Source organism: Cryptotermes secundus, unplaced genomic scaffold, assembly GCF_002891405.2.
Source record: "Cryptotermes secundus unplaced genomic scaffold, Csec_1.0 scaffold330, whole genome shotgun sequence".
Classification (NCBI taxonomy): Eukaryota; Metazoa; Arthropoda; class Insecta; order Blattodea; family Kalotermitidae; genus Cryptotermes; species Cryptotermes secundus.
Window position 1 is genome coordinate 708,096 of NW_019734317.1, and position 15,616 is coordinate 723,711.

The following is a 15,616-nucleotide window of genomic DNA, read 5'->3' on the forward strand; positions in this document are numbered from 1 at the left end:
CATGCACCATATTCATTCAAGTTGGAGGAATAATTTTTCAGTAATTAGATGCAATATTTTCTATTATGCCACAAATATGCAATAAGATACAGCGGCAGCAGGTTTCTACCATTAAAAGCAGAAGAATGACTGAAACTTGCCAATAACCTTTTACAAGTCATACAATGAGGCTTGGATTTTATTTTTATATGCCTAACTCTTAAAACCACACTTCAAATAATGTTCATTAACTTGAGCTGGTCATGTTCTTTTCAAAACTGTCAGTGATTTCAACTGCGGAACCTGTACTTACATCTGAAGATGCTGTTATATTTCTCACTTCTTTGTCTTTCTTGAATTAGTAAGAAGACAATCGATTTTTGGATAATTCAAACTTATGAGAATATTACATGCAAAAACACTGAATAATAAATGGCGAATAAATGCAAACAAAAATTGTAACAGTAATACAGCACTTTCATAGGCTACTGTGCAAAGTAACAAGTACCATCCATAAGGAAAATCAAATTAACTGTTGGTTATAAAAAAAGTGATCTGCTTACTTCATGTTCATTACACTGATTTGCTATATATTTTCATTCAATTAGTAAACTAAAGATATATAATTATTCATACAAAACTACTTAAAAGACAAAATTCAACAATCATTCCACTAACAACCCTACCAGTGACTTTATATAGTCCTGACACTGTCAGCATCATTAAATAACAAACTTAAAAAAATAAAATAAAAAAACAGCATTGTTTAATGTTCAGTGGCAGTGTCTTTTTTTTTTCATATAGGAAGGCCACCCTTACTGTGCACATCAGAAACACCTGCTAGTAGCAGCCCTACTGATAAGACAATTACAGTATACTACATTTTGTCTAACTAAAATATCAAGCAATGATAGGTGACTGACAAATTTTATGAAGGGACCTAAAACTACAAACAACAGACTTAGCGTCAAGTAGCATTTAACATGCCAAAAGGCACACTTCCATCTTACACAACACAGGTTATTTTTAAAAAATTACACTCCTAAACTTAACATTTCAATGTTATTTACAACATACCAAACATATGGGAACTACATGTTTTGACTATGCCTAACCATCATTCAACCCCACAGTACAATCAAGTAGTTAGTTCATGTACATTATTATAAACAACCTTAAAATGTAAGTCTCTGGTTATTTTTAAATAATATCACTTATCACAGTGTGTATACCTAACAGCTAGGCATAACATATCACAACAGGATGCCTCAATATAGAATTATCCATCTACCATCTATCTATCTATGGCTCTACAGCCCTTTGTTGGGTCTTGGTCACTTTTCAGTTTCTTAACCCTAAACACAGTTGGTAGGACTCCTTGGACAGGGGATCAGCCCATGGCAAGGCCTCTGCCTATACACAAAAGAACACAAACACAGAATAAATGCAAACGGACATCACTGCTTCGAGCGGGATTCAAACCAACTCCAGCGTTCCAGCAGATGAAGACTGTTCATGCCTTAAAATGTGGCCACTGTGATCGGCTCAATATAGAATTACATACAGCATAGACTAATATTTAATGTCTGTTGAAACATAAAATTAAAACATACACCACAGTCTTTGTATTCCTTTCAACAATTATGTGAGAAAATGAAGTTTAATTAGTGAATAGCTATTTATTCTAATTCAAGCAAATCATTATTTCAAACTGAGTAATATGGGCATGCATGTTCATGTCATGCATAGGAAAATGAGAACAATAATATGACTCTGCATGTTACACTCCTCTTTCAGCATCTTTTTGCGACCAACATAAACGATTTAATCAAAAACATCTTACTTCCTGTATGTTATAAAAAAAAAAAATAAAAAAAATTTATATTACTTTAACCCATACGCTGTGAATTACTTCACACAGTCCACCTGCAGTTGTGCACAGCAGTTTGAAAACACTGGAACAAAGTTGGATCTGAGGTACTCACAGTACTGACTAAGTACTCATTAATGTAATAGAAATTCTGATTCTTTCTTTAAGGCATTTATATTTTATCACAAGTATAACATTTCTCTTCATCATATCCTACCTCATTGGCACCACTGAACAAAGGTTCCCCAGTGTGCATTTCCACCAGAATACATCCTAGACTCCACATGTCAATGGCTAGGTCATATGGGATGCCCAGAAGAACTTCAGGTGATCGGTAGAACCTTGATTGGATGTACTGGTATATCTAAATAAAGAAATTGCCTTCTAAATATCCACATATCATTCTATTCCAAAATCAAAGTTGCGTAGGAAAGAGTCAAAGAAATCAGCCTGGTCTTATCCAACATTTACTTGCCACATGGTTTACATGCTTACAGTACAAGTTTTGAGGAATTGAAATATGCATCAATGTCTTTTCCAGTCGAAAGCTTGTGTTGGTCATAGGTTACGACAGATGCTTGGTTCACACAGACTTAACCCTCTCACAACTCCATTTAGACAGGATATAATTCCATATGATAACCACAATTTCAAAAAATAAATAAATAAATAAAAAATAAAATGACTTAATGCTATGCCAATGTTGGTATGGTATAAACAGAAAGGAACACTGTCCTATTCATCTATCTATAATATGGGGCAGCTCAACAAGTACTGGCTGTACAAACAAATATCCAGAGAAATTAACAAAGGAAAGGTGGTGTTCAGTGACAATGAGCATTAAGTATGTAACCTCATCTGACTATATCACTGTCTCAGCCGCAATACACAGCATTCAAAGTTTGTAACGGGGAATATCCATCGTAAAATTTATATTTTTCTTAACATAACTACCTGTCTATTTAAAAATATATCTACCCATCTGTCTGTCAGTCTATCTAACAAGGCTACATTGTACTCCATCCACCTATTAGTTGCAACCCACAGTCTTGTAGTTTGTGATTCCTAACACACACTATTATTATATTTTGTTATTAATAAAGTTATTATCAGAGGGAAAAATCTGTCTTGTCTGTCAGTCAGTCCATTCATTTATCCACCAGCCACTTAACCAAGCCTACCCATCCATTCATCCATCAATCTATCAAATCAATGATTAAATTAACTCTTCAATAGACGCCACTTGGAAACACAAAGGAAAAATGCATACTTTTAAGTGCCATGTACATAGGAGCTTTCAACATGTTATACTAGCAGTGACTTAAACAATTCCCTGCAGTAAGCAGATACTATTTTTATGGAGTTTCCTGCTCAAAGTACTTATTAGCAGATTATAATAACATGATTAATATTTGTAGTGATATTTCTGAACTTACCCTCTGTCCCAGTTGACATGAACTACCAAAATCAACAATTTTGATAGCTGATCTCTTGGGATTGCATAAGAGAATATTTTCTGGCTTGAGGTCACAATGAATAATGTTGAGCTCAGGCGTGGACAGGAACAGCAAGGCCGTGCATAGCTGCTGTGCAAACTTGCGTGTCAGGTTCAGAGACACGCCCCGAAAGTTGGTGTTGCGCAGCAAGTCATACAAATTGTATGACAGCAGTTCGAAGACTAGACACAGATGATTGCGCCACATGAAGTGTCGCTTCAGTTTCACTAGAACACAAAATAACAAACTCATACATTGTCCTTGATAAAATGTATCTATAGGTTTCTTTAGGCTTCCCAGCTTCCTCATTTTTCTCTCATATGTTTCAGAGATTTTACTAGTATCAGCATTTATATAAATTAAATACTAAGCCCTCTTGTGGGATTAAACAGAACTCTGCTCTCTTCCATATTCTGCATAACATACTGTAACATGTTTGAAGTAGATACTTCCATGGTAACGTAATAACAGTGGGCCATTGCATAGGAATTGCAGAACCAACGAAGCAGCGTTTCCCCAGAGATGAACAACGTTGAGTAAGAACAGATGAGACGAAACTCGTTACCAGTGTATAAAGAGCATTCCTGAAGCAACAGATTGCCAAACACGCAAAATCAAACCTTGGCGAGGGGTGTCCTCTAATGAGTCCGTAGAACACCTATATAAGCCGAGAGCTACAGACAGCAACAAGACAGTTGAAAGATAGCCGCCACAGAATACAGTTGAAGTGATAACAATTGTAAGGTGTGTAAGATTGAGTGTCAAATAAAGATTCGCTGAATCTGAGACCCATGTGAAGTTATTTGTCGCATGACATACCCAACACGGGACAACTGGTGTCAGAAGTGGGATCAGTTAGGATTCTGAGACTAATTTAAAAGATTGGACTTACACACGAGCTAGAATGGACTCACAGCAGATGATGGAACTCCTGCTGAAGGAGATGAAGACAGGCCACAAACAAACTACTAGCCAAACTGGAGGATGACAGACAGGCCGAAATGAAAGCATGGCGAGAGGAGATGGCCACCATGACAGACAAATGGGGGAACGACAACCACGATGAGATGCTGGCCTGCCAAGAAATGGAGGCACATCAAGATGAGAAGCCGACCTCACTGGACAGGAAACTTGAGGGATAACAAAAACGAGAGGTACCTGTAGTAGATGCCGAAGTAATGCCAGTCGGAGAACCAAAGAAGAAAAGGCGCATGGACCGAAAACTGGCCGCGGAGTGCCGCTGCCAGAAAGCAAAGGATTTGACACGGGGAAATTGTAAACCCCAGAAGAAATTGGTTGTTGCCCACAGAGGGATGAGCCACCATGCAACAGTAGCATGGCAAAAGCAGGAAAACGACAAGAAGATGTCCCATCGCACAGCAGTGGCACGACACAAGAGAGACATCATAAAGTCATACATTACCCAGGAAAAGTGTCACCCACGGAGAGAACTGGTCGCTTCTAGAACTAGGATGGCCCACCATGCAAGAGTGGCACGGGGCAAGGATAATGCCGTCGGCAAAGTTCATGCCAGGGACAATGTGGTACGAGGAACACAGAAATTATGGACGCTCGGAAGAGACAACGGGCGCAATCACAATGTAACAAGAGGAACAAGAATCGAGCCCTATAGAAAAATTACCATACAGGGGACCATGAAGCGAATTACCAAATTTCTGGTCCCACCACAAAACGTCAAGAATTGGACACTGTGGAGGGGTCGACCCCCTCCAAAACGAAAAAAAGGAAAAGATCTGTATGGGAGGAACTGGTAGTAGAAACATCGGCCTCTCTAGCAAGAGCGAATGAAGAATGAAAGTGAAGAATGAGTGTGAGACAATGGGGCCGACAACCACTGGACCTTGGAAGTGCTCAGGGCGAGCACTCTGGAAGAAGGGGGGCGGATGGAAGGAAGGCAAAACGCCAAAGAAAAGGCGGAGGTAACATGTGGAAGATGAACACCTTAGGAAATGAAACCAAGGATGCGCCTTTAGGCTGTTCGGGATGAACAACCTTTAGACGGGAGCAATGTAACGTGTCCGGAGTAGATACTTCCATGGTAATGCAATAACAGTGGGCCGCTGTGTAGGAATTGCAGAAACAACGAACGCGTTTCCCCAGAAATCCCATAAAGGATGCTCATCCCGTATTCTGTATTGAGGGGGTGGGTTTCCCCATGCACTTAGACCGGTTAGTGGTCCATTGTGTGTCCCCCTTTAATTTCTACTGTCTCCATACCCTACCGGTACTGGTGCTTACTATCAGCCCCTTTCTGCCAGCAAGGTTCCAACCTCCTCTGGCAGTGGTATCTAATAGTTAGTCCCTTTCTGTCAGAGAGGTCCCCCCCTCCTCTGGCAGTGGTACCTCTAATACTTCTCCCATCTACCGGAGGAATTGGAAACTACTTGGGCGGGAAATGTTGCCTAATTTTGCTCAGAGGTCTCCTAGAGACATGAGGTTCTTTTACGTGCTGTAAATCTACGACACAGAATCCACGGCTTAAAGCCCCCCCGGAGGACTTTTTCCCTGAATTTTTCCGGCCTTAAAAATTCCACAACCTCCGCCGGGTTTTTGAACCCGCGTACTACGAGTCATGAGGTGGGAACGTTACCTCTAGACTACGGAGGCCGCTAAAGGATGCTCATACTTTGCACACTTCAAGGTGAACTTTGTAGAATTAGGTTTATTAATAGCTTCTCTTCTGAATCATTGGACAGTCTAGGGAAATGTACTTTAATTGTTGAAACATTAATTTACATTCAACCCAATAGGGCCATGCCATTGTAACGACAAGATATATTACATCACTTGTTCTTCACTGTTAGAGCTTAGATTCTTGCAGATGTGAAGGGTAAAAAAGGATCTGAAACTCGAAATAATCTCTGAAACAACTTAATGAATAGTGGGTTAAACACAATTTTTCTACAGTTATGATAAAACCAGTTTTAAAGTGTAATATTTTCCATGGTACTTATTACATTTCAATAATGAAACATTTCCATCTGCATTTTACCCATGTGTTAATGAAACATATGAATAAAAATACGTTACAGTGAGATTGAAATGGTGCTGGTTTGGAGCATGTGTGTTTACTACTGATGCTGTGCTGCATGTTGTGTGCAATGAACTATTGATTATCCACAGTAATGGAGGGGAAAAGAATCATGCATGATTATAAAAATACAAAACCCCAAAATCTGGAAACATCCATTATCCATGCTGCATTCAATCCTGAAAATTGTTTTATTGTTATTACTGGTGGTGCTTCTGGTCAATAAACAACCAGAGAAATATCTTTAAAGAAAGAAACTTTTACTCAGTGATATGTCTGTGCAAAAAGCAGTAATAAAATAGAAAGCTGCAACACAGTAAGAAGACGCATACCTGCAATCTACTGCAAATCACTGTAAAGCATACCCCATATGGGCAACACTTCAATCATTACAGGAAGCTATAATCAATAAGAAATGAGTTCCTAAACGTTCTCCAGTTAATCCAAAAAAAAGATAATGGGCACATGGAAAATTAAGTCTACTGTATGTGGAATACTGGCACGAAGATATTTGATATCAAGATTTTGCCATTTACAACTTTTAGATTATCACAGAAACAGTGAAGCTGTCCTTGTAATTAATTAATTAAGCATCATGCCATGAAAACGTATTGTGGAGTGGAGATATAGCTCCACCATTCTTGACCTTGGCAGTGGGTGGAGATGAGTGGCCAGCTTCATGCCTCCACGAGGGAAAGTTCCCCCAGTACCCATTGCACAGTAGGCTGGGTGAGCCCCAGAGCTAGTCTGGATAGAGTGGAGCAGAAAAAAAAAATTGTCCCTCCTGGGAATCGAAACGCAGCTGTTCAGCCCATACCCCGTTGCTATATCAACTGAGCTACTCCAGGTTCCAGATCATCACACTGTTCTGCTAAATTAGTGGATCGGTAATTAATCAACTGCACAATACATCAACAATTTTATCAAATGAAAGTGAAGTTAACAAGCATACTAAGCAAGGACATATCAACATTAGCACAACCACTGATCAAAAAAATATGGCAGTGCTAATAACGAGGAGGGTGGGGGCTGTTTTCTTCATATTACTGGGATGAGTACAAACACTAAACACCGGTCTTCAGCCTGACCAAACTTGTAAACAAGCAACACATACTGGAACACAAAAAAACTCACAATAGACAAGTATATGTATACTTATTGGTTCAAATGTGCAGTATATGTTTCATTTTTGACATGTAACTGGTATAGGGATGACCATCCAAGTACTGATGATGGTTCCCTGAACGGTTAACGGTATAAAATAACATTATTTTAAAGTGCAGATGAAATTCTTCATTAATGAAAAAAAATCAGTTGTATGTAACACCAAGCACAGCTGAAGTAAAACACCAATAATTTCATAGTAATGATAGATTGTTATATCTAATCCTTTCATGCAATTTAACACACTATTATGAAAATTCCTTCCTTAGAAGCTCATAAACAACGAGCTTCCCATTACCTCTAACAATTTCAGTGCCCCATTCATATTTTAAGCAACAGCCCTTTCTTTCTTTGCAGCAAAATATTTTGAAGAACAAGATGTATAACCATGAAAAATTAAAATATGAAGAACATAATTACACATGGAAATGAGAAAGCACTTAAGGGATTACATCATGCAGGGAGCCATACCCTTCTGCATTCTTCATATTTTATTTTAGCAAAAACGTTCAGTTTCCAACTCAGACATTCTAATGCACAACTGTTAAAATAGAATTCATGTCTGTTAATGAGAAAATAACAAACACAAACCACAGAGAAAAATAAGAAAATGTCCTAAAATCTTATCAACATGAACACAGATACCCGAGCACAAAGGTATGCAGCCCTTCAAATACAGAAAAAAAAAATATGTTTCAGACACACTTCAGACACACTCATGCCGTGTTTCCAATTGGAGAATTCATTATGGTGGTTTACATATAAGGTATTATATGAGGGGGGTCTATTCCTGCTGCAAAATTTGCTGAAACTGAAAGGAAATGGAAACAATTAAAACTGAGCATGTGTCACTGATGATGAATGAGCAGGTAACCCATTCAAATCAACTACTGAATGGAACACTGAAAAAGTCTACATTGTGACATGACTCTGAAAGTCAGAATAGTTCACTGCTAGGCAACGGCTCAGTAAACACATTACCGTGGAATCAAACACAAGCAACAACAGAAGAGCAGTGTTTTCTGTGGACAGCGCCGCACTCATTGCTATGCAACAGTGCAGTAAACACATCTCTGCAGCAGTAAATCAACACACAACAATACAGGAAGCGGTGTTTCTGTGGGGATGCCCCAAGGCTATATAACAAGGATCTTAGGCGGCTAGAATTAGAACTGAGTCGAGTTCCAAGTAAGCAGTTAGTCGAGAGTTGAGCTTTGTGAAGATGACTGAGAAGAGACAACACCTGAGAATTTGTTAAGTTTTAAGATGCCAGCCTGCCTGAATATGAGCTTGGGAGCACAGGAGTTGAATGACTGACTCTGAAGAGAAGACTTTGTGTGTGTGTGCTGTAGTACAGTGATGTCTGCAGTGTGTAAGCCAATGAGACTGTTAAAGTTCCTGTTTTAAAATCCATTGCCAGGATGTGAACAGTGGAGACTGTAATAGATTGTGGACACCAGTGGATGTAACAGTGAATTGTAAAGTGTGGAAATCAGTGATAGCACTGTAACTGCCTGTAGTTGTAAGTGGTGTGTATAAGGCATCAATAAATCCAATCCATACCCCATCTAACAGACACATCTCTAACACATGACAATATGTTAATTCCTGACACCAAGAGGGTGACCATTCATTAAGTGGCAAACCAAATGTGGATCAGTTGTTCATCTACCTAATTATCTTTTACAGACTACACTTCTGTAAAGTTTCTGCAAGATGGGCTCAAAACAACTTATAGAACAGCACAGCCATACTGTTTGACTCCTGTAACTGTCTTTTTTGAGCTGGTATCACGAAGGTGATATCCTCTTGACCTGAACTATCACTGGTGATGAAATGTGGATCCATCACAGGTAAGAGAGCAAATATTAGAACAAATGAAAACACCCAACATCGTGTCAGAGATGAGTTCAAATTTCAACCAAAAGTCGAAAAAATCATGCTCATGCTGCTCTGAGACTCATGGAGACCAATTCTTTAGCATTATCAAGAACAGGTGTTATGAGCCTGTGATTTAAAGTATATGGTGAACACAACTGACAAAAAGAGGTGTGCTGTTGTATGACACTGCCTATTCCTGTACTGCTGCCAATAATGTCAAAATAATGCAGCACCTATATACTGAGACTATAAAATATCCACCACATAGCCCTGAACTTGTTCTCCCAGCTTTACAACTATGTGGACCATAAGTTGAAGGGGGCAATGCAAATGTGGCTTGCCATCTAGCAGAAAGAATGCTTTTCTAATGGCACAGACAAACTTGTGGAACACTGGACCAAACATATGGAAGAGCTGGGTGATTATGTTGAGAAATCATGCATTTCGTTGTTTTGTTAATTCTTAAATATACCTTCGATGTGTTCTGCAAGGCGTTCATGCATTAAACGATAAGATGATTATAAAATTGAATAAAGAGAGATTATCGACATCAGAAATATAATTTATGAGAATTAATCAACAAATTTATACATAATTACTAAACTAAATGGAAACAGTATAAAAGTTTGGAAAACTACAGAATACTGAAAGGGATTAGAGAATGTAATACAAGGAAGACCTCTATAGAAATAGCATGGAACAATAACTGGCCATTGGGCCTAACACCAGAGAGGAGGATGATGATTAGATGAGATGCATACTAGTGACTGACGAACAGATGACTAAGCACGAATGTCTGCAATTAAAAATAATGATATGCACTTGATTGAGGAAACTATATTCATGATCCACAATCAATTCTTAAAAATTAAAATGCTTATTCTTTACTGCTAGTGGGGTGGGACTAAGTCCCTTGTACTGCGGCCACTCCTGGCCTATTGTACCAGCCCCAGATGATAGGTGAGGGTGATTCTGGAGCAACTGGTGGAATGAAGATTGGCAGGGGAAACCGAAGTTCTCGGAGAAAACCTGCCCCAGAGCCACTTTGTCCACCACAAATCCCACTTGACCAGACCCGGGATCGAACCCGGGCTGCCGTGGTGGGAAGCCAGCTATGGCGCAGCCCTAAAATACTAATACCTGTACTTTGGAGATTTTTATTACACTCACGCTCCTAGTAGCTGTGTTTATAGCAAAACACATATTAAGTTATAATAATTTATAATCGTAACAGAGGCTGCATTGAAACTCTTGCTGGCTTCCCATCATTGGGGCCTGGGTTTCATCGCAGGTAAGGTCATGTGAGATTTGTGATGGACAGAGTGTCACTGGGGTAGGCCTTCTCCAAGCACTCTGCCTTCCTCTGCCAATTCTCATTCAACCAGTTGCTACACATTCATTCATTTATCATGCCATCATTGGCACTATATAGTCTCAACACTGACAGCATCGATGAACAGCTGAATTTTTGCATAGCTCCCATGTTACTATTTTCCATTTCCCTAAAATCCTATTTTAAAAAAATCTGTGTTTTGTTGAAAGACATATCACCACAGAAGATTTCAAGACCCTACAGTAACAGGCACTTGCACTGTTCGTCCTTCAAAAGTCAGCATGCCCACCATGTCAGTATTGTTTATAACGTATACATAAAAAATGTTTTGGACTCCTGCAATGTATTTTCATCCATTATGGATTTCATCAAAATTGTAAGCCCATGGTCAAATCACTGGACAGAAAAGACATAAAATGAGCACCAACATATCCTTGATTTGAGTCTGGATGGTAAATGGTTCATACACAGCCACAGCCTGAATGAGATATTCCATGTTTTTTTTTGCACTCCTTACAGGCAATAGCTAGGCCACAATCCTGAAATAGTCACAACCACTTTCACCCTCAGTCCTCACTACCACCATGTTTAATCATCCTGTCAACACAATCAAAGCCAAATAACCTCTGAAACTGGCACAGTGTCACTAAGCATCACAGAAATTAACCCATTATGGGCCACAGCAACAGTTGGCAAATAAAAATGTCTTCACGGCCTAGTGCACAGTATTATGACAGTAATACTCGTAGTATTTATGTATTTTTTGCAATTACTGACTATCTTTTCCAGTCTAGAAAACTGAGATTAACAACAGTGTGGATCCGTTGCACTGACCACGTGAAACCCTCTATCCACTAAAGTTGGCACTAACTTCGCCAACAAGCAGCGGCCACTCAGTCAGCATAGTTTGCTTGCAGACTACAGGCCATGGAGTTCTTTTACTGGCCTTCTTAGAACATTCTGAACTTATTTTACAAGAAGTTCTGTCACAGTATCTTGATTTATGATGAAGAGTCATGAACAAATTATTAACACTCCAACTGCCATGCCTTGCCACAGACACCAAGGCTGCTTGGGGGTAAATTAAATTGCATGCATATACCTACAATACTTCTGCGGACTACCCCTCAAACAACCACAGATTCAGATAGCAAGAAAGAATGTTCTTTCCTCTAACATTGGTGTATAACACTTCATGCCATATACCGACAGAAATGCTCTACTATGCTATTAACACCAAGCAGATCTCTTCAACTCTGGAAGTTTCAATGCAAGTATGCTAAGCAGACTCAAGATATGTAAAAGGTTAATGTAACAACTCACTGCATAAATTTCTTAATTTGATTTTAAATGAGTGGGAACTGGTGAGTTCAACTTCATACAATTCATGAGTTCAAGTACAGCTATCAAGTTCTGTGAAGTTCCAAAGTGCACTGTTCTATGGCTGCTTCTTGAAAATAATTAACTGTTTATATCTGACAGGATTTGGAGACACAGAAGTTTGTAGGCAACTGTGTTTGGAAACAGCAATGAATAAATCAAAACAAAAACTATTATATTTGGGCTCAAGAAAAACAACTGTGTCTAAATCACTTCCTGAGCCCATTTTTGTCAGTTTACTGAATCTTATAACATGTCACCTTGAAAATAATGGTACAATATCACAATATCTATAAACTAGCATGGAGGGTACATACATTACTGATATCCATAATCAGCAAAACATGAAAAATAACAGTGACAATAAATTTCATTTTAAATACTTCAAATGTTTCAAGGATATGACTAACATACAGTATTGTGCCTCTTTGCTCTGTGCTGCACTTGTATCCTGCAGATAAATACATTCAATTTCGTTACAGAATGATAACAGAGACAGCGCACACTGAAAAGGTAGAAAATGAGCTTGCACAGATGGCGAGCAAACCAGAAATAGGTCTATAATCCAAACTTAAAAATTGGTACGTTCGACTTCAAATTTACAACTTGGCAGAAGCAAGTACATGAACATACAGAGTATTTAATCTACTGAACTGCGAGGAAAGAAAGAGTTATGCTACACATATAGATAAAGGCCCCAGTAAAACTAGCATCAAAACATAGAAACACTGAACACTTACTTGCAGCTAGCACTAAAACATATCGATATTAACCATTTATTTACAACACAAACCTTGCCAGCAGACATAATATCCAGTGGTTTCCAGGCTTTATATAATTGTTCCCTTCTCAGCAAATAAAAACTATGGATCATTCTCAAAATTATTATTCAAAGGTCTTGATTTAGGGGTTCAACATGAATATATACATCAAAACTGGGCTAAATTTTTTAACATAAGCCTTTTTAACATTCTCATCCCATAGTCTGGAAAACACTACTATCCAGTTACCTAGCTCTTTAAAAATCAACGATGCTATTCCTGCATTCTCCTGACAAGTCTTGAATACAGATTAAAATTTTAGCTTTCTACTTTCATAAGAAGCCTCTTGGCATTCATATTTTAATATATTTCCATAACATCATAATTATCACTAAATTATCTTACCAGACTGTATCCTCTCAACTGAATTGAAACATAAATATTGATATATAAACGCAAGTGAATCAATGAGGCTAGGCTAGTCGGAAACATGGTTACGCACCTATTTTGTCTTTACCTATGTAATACTTGTTGTCGGCGTCCGCCTTGTTCATCATTTCCAGCAGCTTCACCTCAATCTGGGCCTGGTTCAAGAATGGCTTCTTGTTTTTGATGATCTTGATAGCCACTTGGCACTGGTCTTCATGGTCAAATGCCTTAACCACCTGCAAGTCAGTAAGATTCCATGGAATTAATCTGGCATCAAAGTTAAGACAGGGGTTTGGGGGAAGCCACGTGCTGGTAATTCAGTTCTTTACTACTGATCTCAAATGATACAAGAAGAATAATTCATGAATTACTTTCATTTATATGAGACATTAGACCACCTCTGTGGTCTAGTGGTCAGTGTTCCTTGCTATAGATCCAGGGGTCCCAGGCTCGATTCCCGGTGCTACCAGATTTTCTGAGTAGTAGTGGGTCTGACACGGGTTCCACTCAGCCTTGTGAGGACAATTCAGGAGCTACTGCAAGGAAATAGCAGCTCCGATCTAGGAAACCGAGATTAACAGACATGGGGATCCATTGTGCTGACTACGTGACACCCTCTATCCACGAAGTGGTAACTAACTTCGCCGACAAGCGGTGGTCGCTCGGTCGGTATAATGGAGTTTCTTTTATATGGGACATTTGGAAGCAGGGCAGCTCAGCCAGTATAGTGCCTAGACTATAGGCTGGAAGACTGAGGTATTGGCATTTGATTCTTGAAGGAGTGAAGAGATTCTTATCCTCTCCCCACCATCCATAGCAGTTCTGAAGTCTACTCACCTTCCTATACAGTGGGTACTGCTAGGGCCTGTTTCACCAGGGGTAAAATGGAAGATGCATGAAGCTGACCACTCACCTTCCATCTAATGCCATGCTTAAGAATGATGGCACGAGTTATGACAGTATGTTGCACTGAACCAATGCATGTGAAATTGTTCATACTTACCAAAATGTAACATATCACCTCAGTTTTAAATAAAATGTCATTCTGATATTAATATGGTCATTGTATGCATGTTTCAGAGTTTTATTGCTCTATACAAACTACTTTGTATGTAAGGTGTCCTGGTGGTCTTGGCACAAGATCTTACTCTCATTCAGAGTTCTGGGTTTCATTCCTGGCTAGATGTGTATGCAGAATTTTCTGCTCACAGACAGGCACCTTCACCTCTACTAAAATCAAAATTTTTTAGAGTGATTCCCGTGAAGAGCCTAACATTCAGGATAACAGATTCTGCCTTATGTATGTGCCCCACCTCAGAAATGAATTCTATGAATTACATATGTGACAGAGAACACAAAGGTCAACATTAAACACAGACAGATGCACTAGAAATAATATTTTGAAATCTGTGATATTTTTAAGTTAGCAACGCTCTAATCTATCAACACATCTAATCTAATGCAACACATGTGTGGCTACAAGAAGTAATGGAAGGCCTGAAAATTATATTACAATGATTCTCCTATTCCCATGTAAATTTAATCCCCAAAACAACACACTTGTTTATGTACAGTTTGAAGTTCTCACAGCAGTATCTTCTTGGATATATTGTGGTGTAGTCCACTGAAAGCCAACTGATGTTTCAGTGCCTCCATATTCACTGTTCAAGACAGCTAAGCAGGCAACAAGCCTGAAGCAGGCTTGTTGCCTGTTTCACCATGGAAGTGACAGAGAGTGAACTTCATTCTAGCAACATGAACAAGGAGGATTGTTTCTTCCAAACCAAGATATTAAAGCCTCTCATCTTTGTTTGTCTAACCCAGTCTTCATAAGAACTCCCTGAAGCTGCTGCTCCTTTTCTTCTTTCCCTCACTTTTCTTTAACCTCATTCATCATTTACATTTCTAACTTGTTTCCTTATCAGAAATTGCTAACCCCCCCCCGCCAAATCAATGTTATACTCTCCCGCTGGACTGCTCAGAACCCTGTCACAATACTCTCTATCTCCCATACTTACCTGCCAACCACATGATATCACATCCCAGAAGATCATAATCTTAACAGTCATGGCTGCGAGAACTCAGGAAGTATCATGCTTTTATACATCACAATCAAATTAATCTCACCCAACAAATTATAAAATACACAATACATAACATATAAGTATATCTTGTTTATTACTTATGTTGATTATGTGTTTACAAAACCCAAACATGCTGCAATCATATAAAACCATTACTAGTGGGGGGGGGGGGGTTTTTAAAAAAAAA

The 15,616-nt window shown here is 38.9% G+C and overlaps 1 protein-coding gene across 6 annotated transcripts in view; it reads right to left on the reverse strand.

The window, feature by feature from the left end:
* LOC111868554 (serine/threonine-protein kinase minibrain) overlaps positions 1-15,616 on the reverse strand; it is a 281,954-nt gene that overhangs the window by 51,885 nt on the left and 214,453 nt on the right. For 5 of the 6 annotated variants that reach the window (XM_023859305.2, XM_023859304.2, XM_023859300.2 and 2 more), the window contains exons 5-7: positions 13,419-13,581; positions 3,286-3,572; positions 2,067-2,213 (exon numbers count right to left, since the gene is read on the reverse strand). In XM_023859305.2, coding sequence (XP_023715073.1) covers positions 2,067-2,213; positions 3,286-3,572; positions 13,419-13,581 — 597 coding nt within the window. The remainder of the gene's footprint in view (positions 1-2,066; positions 2,214-3,285; positions 3,573-13,418; positions 13,582-15,616) is intronic. The other variant, XM_033753084.1, reaches the window with a different exon arrangement.